The sequence below is a fragment of the Heptranchias perlo genome, chromosome 36 (genome assembly GCF_035084215.1).
Source record: "Heptranchias perlo isolate sHepPer1 chromosome 36, sHepPer1.hap1, whole genome shotgun sequence".
Classification (NCBI taxonomy): domain Eukaryota; kingdom Metazoa; phylum Chordata; class Chondrichthyes; order Hexanchiformes; family Hexanchidae; genus Heptranchias; species Heptranchias perlo.
In genome coordinates, this window is record NC_090360.1 from 24,488,639 (window position 1) to 24,505,448 (window position 16,810).

The 16,810-nt window shown below is 46.2% G+C and overlaps 1 protein-coding gene across 1 annotated transcript in view; it reads right to left on the minus strand.

Moving 5' to 3' along the window:
* The window catches only part of psap (prosaposin), a 42,206-nt gene that overhangs the window by 12,583 nt on the left and 12,813 nt on the right, over positions 1–16,810 (minus strand). Inside the window, exons 3-10 of the mRNA XM_067972774.1 lie at positions 15,002–15,076; positions 12,801–12,926; positions 12,033–12,209; positions 9,073–9,213; positions 8,165–8,221; positions 5,877–5,972; positions 906–1,001; positions 523–706 (exon numbers count right to left, since the gene is read on the minus strand). Of these exons, the coding sequence (XP_067828875.1) occupies positions 523–706; positions 906–1,001; positions 5,877–5,972; positions 8,165–8,221; positions 9,073–9,213; positions 12,033–12,209; positions 12,801–12,926; positions 15,002–15,076 (952 nt within the window). The remainder of the gene's footprint in view (positions 1–522; positions 707–905; positions 1,002–5,876; positions 5,973–8,164; positions 8,222–9,072; positions 9,214–12,032; positions 12,210–12,800; positions 12,927–15,001; positions 15,077–16,810) is intronic.

A 16,810-nucleotide genomic window follows, 5' to 3' on the forward strand; every position in this document is an offset into this window, starting at 1 on the left:
TGACTGCTTCAAGGCTTCACATTCATTGCACAATATTCAGGAGAGTGGCACTTAGAGGCTGTAATTTGAGAAACTCAGATAATGAAACACAAAAGAGAAACCTGATCACATACATCACAGATATTAGTGCAATACCACAAGGGAGTCATCAGGAGCTGACTTTACAGACAGGCCTGGGCTTTCTACCCCCCTTAACTGTGGCACATCCGCAATGGACGGAGATCCTGCCCGCCCGAGATGCCCCCCCAACCACAGCAGTATTTCCGGCCCTCGGGTCATTAACATCTAATGGCTGCAGCCTAACATGTGGTCCCGATCCATCACTGGACTGGGCAAACGGGGCCGTATCTCCCCCTTGCTCGATGATCTGTACCTGCTCACAAATGGGTTGGCACATTTAATGTTGCTATGATTGCGGGCAAGGTTTCGATGCAGCAGGACAGGACAGGGCAGGGCAGGAAGGCCAGGCCATTGTGATTTATTTGTGCTTCAACTACAATCAAGGAGAGAATTTCCACATACCAACAACCACATGGTCTGCATTCTTGCAGAGGCCAAGGACTGTGCAAACAAGGGCAGGATCCAACTCCTGTGCAAGTAGTTCCACCACAGCTTTCCCATATTGTTTGACAAAGCCTTCACACTCACTTCCGACAGTGGCTGGCAAGATAGAGCACACTTTTGCCACAGCATTAGTGATCTCCTCCTGTAGGTAAGAAAAATGTCAATAATTAACTAATCAAGCAGAATCCTGTCCAGCCATATAAACCTTCCAGCCCACGATAAGACATCATTCCCCCTCGCACATTCCCGTCCTGCTGCCACCATCACTTCCCCGAACTGCACATCTCTAGTTTTACTTGGTCAGTTTTCCCACCCCTTACCCAGGAGTTTCAGGTCCTCACCTCAGTTGTGTTCTGCTGCAGAAATTTGTCGATTTGTTGCATGGCAAACTCACAGATTACACATCCCTGCGACACTTCCACAGGCATCAGCTTTTTCTAAAGACAAGAAAACACTTAACATGAGGCAAAGACCGAGGTAACTGAAATAATCGTGCGATTAACACGCAAAAAGTGCAGCAAACCTTTGCCTAAATAAAAATATATTTTCCTCATTACAGCAAACCGAACCACGGTAGCTCCCAGCTCCCATTTTAAGAACCAGGCTGGTTTAATGTAGCTCCCAGCTCCAGTCCACCTTAACCTTTAACGGAAAATAAGTGAACAATTCTGTCAGAAAAAAAGAAATCAACCAGGGAGCTTCTTAGAGAAGGAAGCCAGGCCTCTTAGTTTGGGAAACCACTCAGTGCTGTGCAGTTACCCTTCCTGCGGTAATGCTAGAGATAATAAATCTGGCACTGAGGGTCTTCAAAGATAAGGCTGAACCACTCGGCCTTATGCTCAACCAGTAGAAAACCGCAGGGCAGCATCTCGGAGTCGCAAATCCTCCAGTTCCCACCACTGTGAATAATGAAACCAGAGATAGTCGACAATTTCAACTACAATGGGAACTCGATACACACCTCAGGTACCTCTCAAATGAGAGATGTCAGCAAATACAGATCGCCAGAGGTGTGTGATCTCTTGACAAGAACGAGTGGATGTTAAGAATCCAATAGCCACTGAGCTCAGATTGTACAACGTCTTATTATCCCAGTCCCGACATATGGAGAAGACACATGGGATCCTACAGTTTGTGACCAATCAAGACTAAATGCCTTTGACCAACGGCCTCTCCAATGAATACTTGGGAGTCTGTTGGTACAACTATGTCAGGAACGCAAAGGTCAGAAGGTGTACAGCACAACCCACTGTCTGCGAACATACGAAATAGGAGCAGGAGTAGGCCACGTGGCCCCTCGAGCCTAGTCTGCCATTCAATAAGATTATGGCTGATCTTTGGCCTCAACTCCACTCCCCCACCCCCCACCGATCCCCATATCCCTTGATTCCCTTAGAGTCCAAAAATCTATCTATCTCAGCCTTGAATATACTCAACGACTCAGCATCCACAGCCCTCTGGGGTAGAGAACTTCCTCCTCATCTCAGTCTTAAATGGCCGACCCCTTATCCTGAGACTATGCTCCCTAGTTCTAGACTCTCCAGTCAAGGGAAACAGCCTCTCAGCATCTACCCTGTCAAGCCCCCTCAGAATCTTATATGTTTCAATGAGATCACCTCTCATTCTTCGAAACCAGAGAGTATAGGCCCATTCTACTCAACCTATCCTCAAAGGACAACCCTCTCATCCCTGGAATTAATCTAGTGAACCTTCGTTGCACCGCCTCGAAGGCAAGTATATCCTTCCTTAGATAAGGAGGCCAAAACTGTACACATTACTCCAGGTAAGGTCTCGCTAAAGCCCTGTTCAAATGTAGCAAGGCTTCCTTACTCTTGTGCTCCAACCCCCTTGTAATAAAGGCCAACATACTATTTGCCTTCCTAACGCTTGCCGTACCTGCAAGCTAACTTTTTATGTTTATTGAACGAGGATACCCAAATCTCTCTGAACACCAACATTTAAAAGTTTCTCACCATTTAAAAAATATTCTGTTTTCCTGCCAAAGTGAATAACCTCACATTTCCCCACAGGATACTCAATCTGCCATCTTCTTGCTCACTCACTTAACCTGTCTATATCCCTTTGCAGACTCTTTGTGTCCTCCTCACAGCTTACTTTCCCACCTAGCTTTGTACCATCAGCAAACTTGGATACATTACACTGGGTCCCTCCATCTAAGTCATTAATATAGATTGTAAATAGCTGAGGCCCAAGCACTGATCCTTGCGGCACCCCACTAGTTACAGCCTGACAACCTGAAAATGACCCATTTTATCCCTACTCTGTGTTTTCTGTCTGTTAACCAATCCTCTATCCATGCTAATATATTACCCCCAACCACATGAGCCCTTATCTTGCATAGTAATCTTTTATATGGCACCTTAGCGAATGCCTTTTGGAAATCCAAATATACTACATCCACTGGTTCCCCTTTATCTACCCTGCTAGTTACACCCTCAAAGAACTATTAAATTTGTCAAACACGATTTCCCTTTCATAAAACCATGTTGATTCTGCCTAATCGTATTATGATTTTCTAGGTGCCCTGTTACCACATCCTTAATGATGGATTCCAGCATTTTCCCGATGACTGATGTCAGGCTAATTGGCCTGTAGTTCCCTGTTTTCTCTCTCCCTCCTTTCTTGAATTATCAGTCTCCGAAAATTGCAACTATTTGGGCACATCGCCCGGTCAGATGAGAACTTTGACGTGAAGAGAGCCCTGCAGACTTCCAATTGAGGCTCGCTCCGGACTGGCACAGACCTCGAGGTCGACCAACAACCACTTGGACTCTGTCATGAAGGATCTAACAAAGCTCAGCTTAATCTCCACACTGCGTATGAAGGCTGGAAGCATGGTGCATGCACTGGCTCGCTCCCAGTGGTGGAATGGACAGTCAGCACGATGCAGTGAAGTTGACTTGTGTGGATACTGCAGCTGCAGTGCTCAGCGCAACTCTTCAACAGAGGCTTTTAAATTTATGAAGGGTTCTGACAGTGATTCCCCGTTAGTTTAATGTGTAAACGTAATTTCCAGTTTTGTACTGAGTTATTGCACAGGCTAGAAGGTTCCAGGTTTATCAGGGAATCATGCAGCACAGGAGACCATTTGGCCCATCGCGCCTGTGCCGGCTCTTTGAAAGAGCTATCCAATTAATCCCACTCGCCTGCTCTTTCCCCATAGCCCTGCAAATTTTTCCCCTTCAAGTATTTATCCAATTCCCTTTTGAAAGTTATTATTGAATCTGCTTCCATTACCCTTTCAGGCAGCGCAGTCCAGATCATTACAGCTCACTGAGTAAAAAAATCTCATTCTCCCCCTGGACTTTTTCCCCCAATTATCTTAAATCTGTGTCCTCTGGTTAACGACCCTCTACCAGTGGAAACAGTTTCTTCTGATCTAATTGATCAAAACCCCACATAATTTGGTGCACCTTTATTAAATATCCTATTCTAAGGAGAACAACCCCAGCTTCTCCAGTCTCTCCACATAACTGAAGTCCCTCATCCCTGGTATAATTCTAGTAAATCTCTTCTGCACCCTCTCTAAGGCCTGCACATCCTTCCTAATGTGTGGTGCCCAGAATTGAAGACCAATACTCTAACTGAGGCTTGACCAGTTATTTATAAAGGTTTAGCATAACTTCCTTGCTTTTGTACTCTATGCCTCTGTTTATGAAGCCCAGGATCCCAAATGGTTTTCGAACAGTCTTAACATCTTGTCCCACCACCTTCAAAGATTTGTGTAGGTACACCCCCAGGTCTCTCTGTTCCTGCACCCCCTTTAAAATTGTACCATTTAGTTTATAATGGGGACTCACCATAATTAATGTAAGCAAATTAATGGTAATGAAGAAAATAACGGCGCTAAAGAGTGACAAATCCCCAGGACCAAATGGTTTCCATCCCAGGGTTTTAAAGGAAGTAGGTGAGCACATTGCAGATGCCCTAACTATAATCTTCCAAAGTTCTCTCGATTCAGGAACCGTTCCTTTAGATTGGAAAATCGTACATGTCATTCCGCTATTTAAAAAAGGTGAGAGGGAGAAACCAGGGAATTAAAGATAGAGTGACTGAACACCTTGAAAATTTTCAGCTGATCAGAAAGAGCCAGCATGGATGTGTAAAGGATCGGTCATGCCTGACTGAATTGTTTGAAGAGGTGACTAAAGTAGTGGACAGGGGAATGACTATGGATGCTGTTTACATGGACTTCCAGAAGGCATTCAATGAAGTCCCTCATAAGAGGCTGTTAACGCTCATGGAATTGAGGGCAAATTATTGACCTCGTTAAGAAACTGGCTGAGCGGCAGATAACAGAGTAGGGATAATGGGGAACTGGTGGGGTAGATAGAGAGAAACTATTTCCGCTGGTTGGGGAGTTTTGGAATCGGGGGACATAGCCTAAAAATTAGGGCCAGGACTTTTAGGAGTGAAGTTAGGAAACACTTCTACACGCAAAGGGTGGTAGAAGTTTGTAACTCTCTTCCGCAACGGACAGTTGATGCTGGCTCAATTGTTAATTTTAAATCTGAGATTAATGGATTTTTGTTAACCAAAAGTATCAAGAGATATGGGGCTAAGGCGGGTATATGGAGTTCGGTCACAGATCAGCCATGATCTCACTGAATGGCGGAACAGGCTTGAGGGGCTAAATGGCCTCCTTTTGTTCCTATGTAACATTTATTATTACATTTACAAGCTTTGTGTCAACTGTAAACTTTGAAATTATACCCCTTATACCCAAGTCCAGGTCATTAATATATATCAAAAAGAGCAGTGGTCCTAATACTGACCCCCAGGGAACACCACTGTATACTTCCCTCCAGTCTGAAAAACAACCGTTTTCTCTACTTTCTGTCCTTTAGCCAATTTTGTATTTACACTGCCCCTGTCTCTTTAATTTTGCTAACAAGTCTATTATGTGATACTTTATCAAATGCCTTCTGAAAGTCTACACACATCAACCGCATTACCCTCATCAACCCTCTCCGTTACTTCATTGATGAATTCAATTAAGTTAGTCAAACACGATTTGTGCTGATAGCTGATCTTAGCCACGGCAATACTACAATTAGATTCAATATTCCCTGTTCTGACCGCCAACTAATGATGGGTTCTGCCGCGATATTCCAACTCTCACTGTCTGGGGTCACAAATGGTGAATGGTCACCGGAGCAGAGGGTTCCTGTGGAATTATCCCTAGCCCTGTAGCCCAGCTTCAGAGGGTAAGGAGCTAAAACCTGGCACGAAAGCAGATATCCACAGGCATTTCCTAGACCCCTAAGCCCAGAGATGATGCCTTACTGTACCTGGACAGGGTTAACAATGGCCTTCTGGAGGAGCTGCAGTGGGACAGTGGCTGCTCTCTGGCAGAATCCGTTTACTGTACAGATCGCTTTTGCATCCTAAAAGAGGAAGAGGAATCAAAGCACATGTTTCCTTAGTCACAAAAATAAAAGCCATATTATAACAGAAAAGAAGCTTCAAGGTTGATTATGAGTTGTAACACTAGCCCCTAAAACATTTGTAGATAGGAGTGAAATTGGGTTGCGTGCAGTGGCTGAGTGGGCAAATTGCAATGTGATGTCATACGGAGACCAGAAAATGTCCCTGGACTAGGACGAGTTGCCTGACCGCAGCCTGGGCAGTAACGGGAGGACTCTAAGTGACCTCTGGGTGTGTGGACTAAAAAGGAGAAAATGTGATCAGTATTATTGCTTCTAATTGGTATCCAGCAACCCCTGCTGGAAAGAATGCGTGCGGGCACCAGGCAGGGAACGTCCACGCGTGCGGGCACCAGGCAGGGAACGTACACGTGTGCACATCAGGTGCGGACAGAATTGGGTTTGGCCAGGATTGCCTGCGTAGTTGAATAACCTGCAAAGTATCACCATCTACACTCGCACATTAAAAATAGCCACTTTATAGAGGAGGAACTCTGCTCCAGCATCAGAGGAGGGCAGAACATCAGGAAGTGGAGAAAGTCTTCCAATTACAGCAATAAATCCAATCTCAGACTAAATTGGACTAAACAACTGTAGTAGATTTAATTTTTGTGTTTTGACTGTGAGGTCACACATGAGTAACAGCAGTGGAATATGACTGGAACCGCTGCCCTGGAACTGCACCCAGTGAAGATTCAACTCTCAGCAGAATGGACAGGAGGAAAATTATTCCATCTTGGCTGGATCCAAATAGACTCCAAAGGGCAACATTCCAACCAATGCATTGCCTGGTGTGCAGATTCTGAACTCTTTCAAGTTGCTCCATTGCTGAAGGTATCTGAAAGCAGGCTTGTACTAATCACGCAAGACCCACAGTCGCCAGAACACATCCCAGGCTCTGGAGAGGACGGCTCTAGAATTGACGGAACTTTCACTGGGCTTACTGCGCGATATAATTCGATCAGCCAGTAGTTTATCGTTGCCTTGAGAAGCCACCAACTATCGGCAGTCAATAAATCAAGCCAACATTGCTTTGGCAATCGATCAATGAGAAAGTCAACTTTAAGTATCAGACATTCAGCCTCCTCCCAACAGACTGATGGCTCAGCAAGTTGTCATACATGAACCTGCATCCTACTACTCCAGGGTACTGCTCTAACTCTCTGTCCGTAACATTTCCTGATGGTATCCCAAAATAGAATCCATGGAATTCTATCCATTTATTTCAGAAGTGATTTCTAATAAAGAACAGTCTACTTGACCCAATCAGCTGGAGCGTTCGATTCACTACACTGAGAATCGGAAACAGTCTCCTTCAGGGATTATTTTAATGTCAGGTGATTAACTGGCAAGGGGCAGAGAGCTTGGAGTCATCTGAAAACCTTAAATAAAGCCATTTTATTGTGTGCCAGTACATACACAGGAAAAGTCCAAACAGCTCTCCAAATTTCCCACTCCAAAAAGAGCAAAACACTGGTGCCCTGTGGGAGGAAAAGGACTTGGGGCAGGTCCAGCAAGTCGATTGTGAAGTCTGCTAGAAGAGAAAAGCGCAGGTTGACACCAAGGACCACCCTGTTAGTACGTTGTCCCGATGGGGGATGAGGTTCCCACCTCACGCACCAAACCGCTCCCTGAAAATGCTGATACCCATCCTACATTGCCAACACCTACCGCTGGAGAAAATGGGAGCTATCCATATATGGCTTTCAAAGTGGAACTGGATAAATACTTGAAAGTAAAAAGTATGCAGGGCTATGGGAATAGGGCAGGGGAATGGGACTCGCTGGATTGCTCTTGCATAGAGCCGGCACGGATTCGATGGGCGAATAGCTTCCTTCCATGTTGTAACCTTTCTATGATTCTATAGTTAAGGTCTGACATTGTTAAAGTCAATGTTAAGGCCAGAGGGCTGAAAAATGCCTATTTGAAAGATGAGGTGCTGTTCCTCAAGCTTGCACAGAGTTAGGAGATGAGGCAGACTGAAGAGCAGGACTTTAGGGCAGTAATATCCGGATTATTCCCCCAGCCACATCCAGAATAGGGAAGGACAGGAAGATTAGGGAGCTCAATACATGCCTAAAGAGCTGATGTCAAAGAGCAATATTCCCAAAACTTAAATGATATGTTTGTACAAGGATTGTTCTAATACTCACTGTCTGCATCAATACCTCAGCAACTCGTGGTGCGTGCAGAGAGATGTACTTTTCACACTGAAATGACAAGTGAATACCTGTTAATACACATTTGGACATTGTTATGCACCACTTGGTGTGATTAATCACCACTTCTACACACATCACTGGGTAAGGAGATAATGGTAATCAGATATGGCAATACTGCACCTGGTTACAAATGACACTGACGCAAGGGTCCACAGTTTTTGTTAGAATTTATGGGAATGTCAGATGGGGAATGAGATCAAACTGCAATTCTGATTTGATAGCCTTGAAACTTCTCCTGGACAAACTGCTACTTCGGTTACTCTGCAACACACGTTATAGTAGCTGGAAAGCTGAAATCACTGGTGAGCAGGAGATGCGTGGACAGCTGGCATCCTCTGTTCCATCAGGAGCAGAAACAAGCTGCAACATAGTCCCGCCTGGCAAAGCCTAGTTTTTAAAATGTAAAAATTAAACTAGAAACAAGTGCGATGCTCACAAGTATCATTGATAATTTGGGAAATCGTAAATTTGAACTAAGGAAGCTGTGTAAAAGGCGTGACTGCACAATGGTACCCGATGAAAATTCACATCTGCATTCCCGATCTGCTGCATCACTGGCATGTAGTGCAAAGAGGTCCAGTATACCCCACAGGGAGAGGGGAAACAGAAGATATTGGCATTGCTCCCTCATGTCCATCAGTGATTGGTGTCTGATCATTGTCAGTTGGCTTGTTTCTTCCTTCCCTGTGAGCAATGACACTTGACCTTGGCACAGTCGCTGGCCTCAGTGGGGGATATCTGCACCACTATCTGTACAGAGTGGAGTGGCGTGCTTTCCTATGGCACATTTACATGAGGCACAAGTGAGGAATTTGAGTGACACACCCAATAATACTCACCAGTTCTGTTAAACCGGGTCCCAGATTACACTGTTTCTTTAATTGAGCAATGAGTTCATCCAAGAAGGAGGTGTTCTCTTTCACGGCAGTCTGAATATCAGTGATGAACTGGTTGCAGTCCAGACACACAGCGTCATTGCTCTGAAACAAATGGATGAGAATTAGAAGGACTGGACCAATCCACCCCACCCCCAATTCTAGTGGGAAGCAAAAGATTTATATAACCAGTCACAACTGTTCATCTCCAATTCCTTCAATGAGGGTGCCCAGAACTTTTTTAAAAATTTGTTCATGGGATGTGGGCGTTGCTGGCGAGGCCAGCATTTATTGCCCATCCCTAATTGCACTTGAGAAGGTGGTGGTGAGCCACTGCAGTCCGTGTGGTGAAGGTTCTCCCACAGTGCTGTTAGGTAGGGAGTGCCAGGATTTTGACCCAGTGACGATGAAGGAACGGCGATATATTTCCAAGGCGGGATGGTGTGTGACTTGGAGGGGAACGTGCAGGTGGTGTTGTTCCCATGTGCCTGCTGCCCTTGTCCTTCCAGGTGGTAGAGGTCGTGGGTTTGGGAGGTGCTGTTGAAGAAGCCTTGGCGAGTTGCTGCAGTGTATCCTGTGGATGGTACACACTGCAGCCACAGTACATCAGTTGTGAAGGGAGTGAATGTTTAGGGCGGTGGATGTGGTGCCAATCAAGTGGGCTGCTTTGTCCTGGACCATTCTTTATTGGTTCCATTGCTATTTCTGAAATGTAGGCACTTCACGTCTTCAATTTCTCGGTTTTTATCTCTCTCTCCTTCGTTCTCTCTCCCTCTTCTGATGTCACAATTGATGCATCAGTCCAGGGATCTGTTGGAGCTGAAAGGTATGTATGCTTTCAGCTGTGCAGCTGAACATAATAAATTCTGTTATTTTCTAAAATATCCTAAAGGAACACGGAGAAGCTTTTTAAAAAAAAACAATGTTGTTTTTAATCTCTTCCCCTCAGATAATGAAGCAGTCTGTGCCCGCATGCAGCAAGACCTGAACAGCAGCAAGACCTGGACAACATCCAGGCTTGGGCTGATAAGTGGCAAGTAACATTCGCTCCAGACAAGTGCCAGGCAATGACCATCTCCAACAAGAGAGTGTCTAACCACCTCCCCTTGACATTCAACGGCATTACCATCGCCGAATCACCCACCATCAACATCCTGGGGGTCACCATTGACCAGAAACTTAACTGGACCAGCCACATAAATACTGTGGCTACAAGAGTAGGTCAGAGGCTGAGTATTCTGCGGCGAGTAACTCACCTCCTGACTCCCCAAAGTCTTTCCACCATCTACAAGGCACAAGTCAGGAGTGTGATGGAATAATCTCCACTTGCCTGGATGAGTGCAGCTCCAACAACACTCAAGAAGCTCAACACCATCCAGGACAAAGCAGCCCACTTGATTGGCACCACATCCACCACCCTAAACAATCACTCCCTTCACCACCGGCGCACAGTGGCTGCAGTGTGTACCATCCACAGGATGCACTGCAGCAACTCGCCAAGGCTTCTTCAACAGCACCTCCCAAACCCACGACCTCTACCACCTGGAAGGACAAGGGCAGCAGGCACATGGGAACAACACCACCTGCACGTTCCCCTCCAAGTCACACACCATCCCGCCTTGGAAATATATCGCCGTTCCTTCATCGTCACTGGGTCAAAATCTTGGAACTCCCTTCCTAACAGCACTGTGGGAGAACCGTCACCACACGGACTGCAGCGGTTCAAGAAGGCGGCTCACCACCACCTTCTCAAGTGCAATTAGGGATGGGCAATAAATGCCGGCCTCGCCAGCGACGCCCACATCCCATGAACGAATAAAAAAAACCAAATTGATACTTACTGCAGAGTGAGGTTAAAGGAAGAAGTAGATAATTCAGAGGAGAATGAGTCCATACCAGGTTGAAATCTCCAAGCATAAGAAACAAAGTCAAATTAAAACAGATTGAATGAGAAAGGAACCCAAGAGCTTTGGTTGGGAGGAAGGCAGATAATAAGGAAACAAAGGAGGTGGGAGGAGTAGAGAGTGAAGTGAATGAACAAGGAGAAGCAGCTGGTGGGGTAAACAGTAGGTTGAGATAGGATTTGATTGCCGTACCCTTCCACGGTGAATAGGAAATGCTGTGGGATGACTGGCCAGGTAGGGCAACCTCTAAGAGAGGAGGCGCCAGTGAGGCAGATCCCTCTAGGGCCCGTAATGTCAACGTGCTCCTTCAGGTCCTAGAAGAAAACACCTTTGTTGGCAGCAGTACAGATATTTTGCAAGATGATCCAGAAAGGTACAGTTGGACACTAACGAGTTGTAATGATCTGGAATGTGCTGCCTGAAAGGGCGGTGGAAGCAGATTCGATAATAACTTTCAAAAGGGAATTGGATAAATACTTGAAAAGGAAAAATTTGCAGAGCTATGGAGAAAGAGCAGGGGTGTGGGACTAATTGGTTAGCTCTTTCAAAGAGCCGGCACAGGCACGATGGGCCGAATGGCCTGTTTCTGTGCTGTATCATTCTATTATTAACGGGGGTGTTGGAGGAGAGAACTTTCGAGATGTTGAATCTGACGAACATGGTAGACATGTGAATGTCGGGAGTGAGGCAGATTGAGACTGCTAGAAAGCAGCCTGTGGTGAGTACCAGAGAGAGTGAGGCAATAGATCAGAGCATAGTGAGGTCATGTACTGGTCCAGGGAGACAACAGCCTGGGGCTACAACAGGTTAGGACTTTGGCAGGAAAGTAGTGACAGATGGGGAGGGAAATCTGAGCAGCCAGGGAGGGGCGGAGTGTGGTGAAGACCAAAAGGGCAAAGAGATGAAGTGATGGTGGATAGAGGGGCTGGGGCTAAAGGCAGCAGTCAAAATAATGACTGCACAACAGTATCAACTTTACACAAAGACATCAATACCACACAACATCTGGTTTCTGCTTACCTTGGATTTGGTGGTCTGCTGCGGATAAAGAAGAAGAGGAACATTGGCAATGAATGGGGAGAACAATTTGGACATGTCCACGTCTGGTATCTCATTGGAGAGAATGTCTTTGTCAGCAAGACTCTCTTGGAGAGACTGGCACAAGTGCAGAGCACTGCACACCACCTCAGGGCTTTCCTGTCAAACAAGGAGAGAGAAAGTGAGATGCGCAAAATTGGACCATTTTCTAAATCATAGCCAGTGATTGCAAGAGCCAACCCCCAATTTTCTTCCCTTTCCTGCCCTCTCTCAAGGTTCTGGGATATAGTTCCATGGGTGACCACTATTTAAGAATGAGCAAGGCACTGTGTCAGCAGAATTGATCATGGAAAGTCCCACAGTCAGCCCGATCCTCCTCCCATTACATCAAATGTACAGCACAAGAACAGGCCATTCGGCCCAACAGGTTCATGCCGGCTTTCATGCTCCACACGGGTCTCTTCCCACTCTACTTCATCTAACCATATCAGCATATCCTTCCATTGCTTTCTTATGTGTTTATCTAGCTTCCCTTTAAATGCACCTATGCTAGTCGCCTAAACTACAACATGCGGTAGCGAATTCCACATTCTAGCCACTCTCTGGGTAAAGATGTTTCAATTGGGCAGGTGGTGGGAGATGAAGGGCGAGAAGAGGAGAGGGAAGAGAAAGGTTATTTCTTGTTGCAATCATGCACTATGTCACTGGAGCACCAATATAAGATCTAAGACAAAGAAAAGCCAAGTTTACCAGCTCTCCCCTCAGAATATCCAAGATGATTGGCAAGTAGTCATCTACTAATTCCTTGCACTGTTGTGTCAAGGTCGGGTCTGGAAGCAGCTCACAGGCCTTGTCCATGTAACTTCGCATCTCCCCCTGGAACATAAAACAAGCACATTGAACCAAACCTCAGCAAACTTTCATAATTCAATAAGAGGGAAGTGATTTTCTATAACAATCCTGAGCAAAATAGAAATATGCAAACAGCTCATTTTTGGCAATGATGCTGCGATTAGCCAGGTCTGGTTACACAGCACTGGGGAGGCTCGAACACTTGATATTGTTCCAGGTCCTTACTCTACCCACAGGTGTGTTTTGCACTGAACTGTCCTCCTTGTACCTGCTACCATGCAGCCTCATGCTACATAGCCATTTGGTTTCACTCTTCTACCCAAAGGCTAAACCGGGCAAAAGCAGACAAATAAATATAAATGGGTTCAGGGGTGAAATAGAGGTGCTTCTGGAGAAAGAAGAGATCAGGGATAGCATGACCAGATCGACATGCTCCTGTTAGCCCACTAATATACAAGAACACAAAGGTTCATAAGTAAGGAAAGGCCACCTCACCTAGATGATGAGGGCATGGCCTTCTCCTGCTCATATATTAGCTAACAGAAGTCACCACCGCCACTAGGAGTTACTGCATATCATCACTGGTCGACTACCGTTGAAGCCTGTGATTATCGCCTACCTCTTTAAGGCAGCGGCTGGAACCCTGGTGTTGTGTTGGACTGTCCACAGTCACACTTTCATTGACATGCTCTGCATGGGGGCTGGGTCACGGTTTGCAGAGTGTGGACGCTGTTAGTTAATCCAAGGATTAGCTCATCCGCCCTTCCATGGCATTTCCTCCATCGAGGGTCCCGCACCCCTCCCCCAGGGACGACTCCTTTCTGGAGCTGACCATGTTCTTAACCGCTGCCTGGCACCCGAGGGTGACCAATCACTACGGTAACAGGTTTAACAGCTGACCTGACATATTTACACATCATAACTCTATTAAAATATTCAGGAATGAAAATCTCTCTTATAACAGAATCTCAATTCCTGTCAACAGTTTCAGAAAGTGCAAAGTCAGACAACAACCTCTAGCTGAAAGCTCTAGAGAGATCTACAGTACACTGAAGCATCAGAGTGAAGCTGGCTGCTCAGCCCTGCTACGCCAGTAGGACTGCAGACTGGTACCCCGGCCCTGAGAGACGGCAGTGTGACTGCAGACAGGTACCCCGGCCCTGAGAGACGGCAGTGTGACTGCAGACAGGTACCCTGGCCGGGAGGGATGGCAGTGTGACTGCAGACTGGTACCCCGGCCCGGAGAGACGGCAGTGTGGCTGCAGACTGAGATCCCGGCCCGGAGACACGGCAGTGTGACCTCGGACTGGGATCCCGGCCCTGAGCGTGTATCACAGAACAACACTGGATGGAATTTAGCCATCACTAGAAGCAATGGTGAGGCTCAGCTCCTGACCATACGATCTCCACATTTCGAGATGTCTAGATGTAACAGAGGTACCCTTCATCCTTTGTGAATATTTAATATAATCTTCTGACCACCGTAGTGTGCTCTGTCTGACATGGGGCTTCAGCAACATTTTGCATAATACGCAGCACCTGTAGGACCAATCAGGTAGATTACAGGAAACAGTCAAAGTATATCACACTCACCCTGGGACACACCCGCGGACCTTAACCTTATTCTGCTCTCCCTCCTAACCCAATATTCACACCCTCCTCCCACAGGGAGTGTCAAGAAAGCTCTACCTCCAGGAAAAGGAATCTAATAAATGTGCTCTGGGAAGAAGGAACTAGGATGGCATCAAACTCTGAATGGGGTCTCAAATCCTCACTTGGCAACTTAAACTCGAGTATTGTGATATCAGAGTTATTTCCAGGGAATACTGTGCAGCTCCTTCTGTTCCAAGCCCATCCCATTTATAATCTGAGACCAGCAGCAACATCAGAATAACAGTGGGGCTGTACAATCCAGCTCAGGACTCAGTCTCGGGGGAGCTGGCTCAAAATAGCACCATTTACATTTGTTGCTGGTAGCACGATGGCCCAGAGGGAGCGGGTGGCTCTTGGATCAGCGGGCATGTAGCTCACCTCATTTACAATACAGCTGTGTCTCTAAAAGGGCTACTGTACACAGAACAAGCCCACACTCTCAGTACCTCTGTGGCATTGTCCTTCAGAAGGTTTCCCATCACAGATATAACTTCTTTGCACAGATCACAAGGGATACTTTTCTGAAACAAAACAAGAACATAGTGAGTGCCAATATAGTCCAGAAAATACCTTTATAGTCGACATTTAATTCCACACGCAAGGACAGAAAAACCACCAATCTCAAGATCAGATCAAATACAAATGCAGAACAGCCTCTGGGGTGATCAGGACTAGAATGAATTAGCTGTCGAGTTATAGTGAAGGGGGCTTATTTGGGACATTTTGTGAACTGCAATTTATCCTTGGATACTAAACTGTTCTGAAAGACAATCAGATTTCTTCTGTGTGAAATTCATTCCCCCTCCCCACCCCGGTCCCTCTTTACTCTAACTCTGCAGTCCCCTCTCAGCCAAGCTTCCCCACCCACACCCCCTCTCCAAGCTCATGTCATCCACGAGATCGTCCTCCTGCTGCCTCGGCCCATCCTTGCTCCGGGTCCCAGTACTGGATAATATTTTACCTGGTTCCCTCTCCTTGGGCACTGTCCCCATCCCTTTCAAAACTGCCATCATCACACCTCACAAAACACGTCCACCACCTTTTCCTCCTGAAAGTGCCGTTGTTTCCCTGATCTATGCTGGCCGCAACTCCTTGTTGATTCTCCAATCTGGCCCTCCCACTGTCCCAAAACAGCCTGAACCCAAATCACTTGTCACCATGGTGCAGTATCCCATCTGCCTGTTCAGGTGGACATAAAAGGTCAGATCTGGGACGAGATACCAGGATTGCCACCAGTGCTTTGGGGATCAAATTCCAGAATTCCATTTTGGTGAAGCTGTGGAACAGTGGCCTTGGTTATAATGGACTGATCACTACTGACAGTGGCCGTGGTTATAATGGACTGATCACTACTGACAGTGGCCGTGGTTATAATGGACTGATCACTACTGACAGTGGTCGTGGTTATAATGGACTAATCACTACTGACAGTGGCCGTGGTTATAATGGACTGATCACTACTGACAGTGGCCGTGGTTATAATGGACTGATCGCTGACAGTGGCCGTGGTTATAATGGACTGATCACTACTGACAGTGGCCGTGGTTATAATTGACTGATCACTACTGACAGACGCCGTGGTTATAATGGACTGATCACTACTGACAGTGGCCGTGGTTATAATGGACTGATCACTACTGACAGTGGCCATGGTTATAATGGACTGATCACTACTGACAGTGGCCTTGGTCATAACAGACTGATCACTACTGACAGTGGACGTGGTTATAATGGACTGATCACTACTGACAGTGGCCGTGGTTATAATGGACTGATCACTACTGACAGTGGCCTTGGTCATAACGGACTGATCACTACTGACAGTGGACGTGGTTATAATGGACTAATCACTACTGACAGTGGCCGTGGTTATAATGGACTGATCACTACTGACAGTGGCCGTGGTTATAATGGACTGATCACTACTGACAGTGGCCATGGTTATAATGGACTGATCACTACTGACAGTGGCCATGGTCATAACGGACTGATCACTACTGACAGTGGACGTGATTATAATGGACTAATCACTACTGACAGTGGACGTGGTTATAACGGACTGATCACTACAGACAGTGGACGTGGTTATAATGGACTGATCACTACTGACAGTGGCCGTGATTATAATGGACTAATCACTACTGACAGTGGCCATGGTTATAACGGACTGATCACTACTGACAGCGGATGTGGTTATAATGGACTGATCACTACAGACTGGCCATGGTTATAACGGACTAATCACTACTGACAGT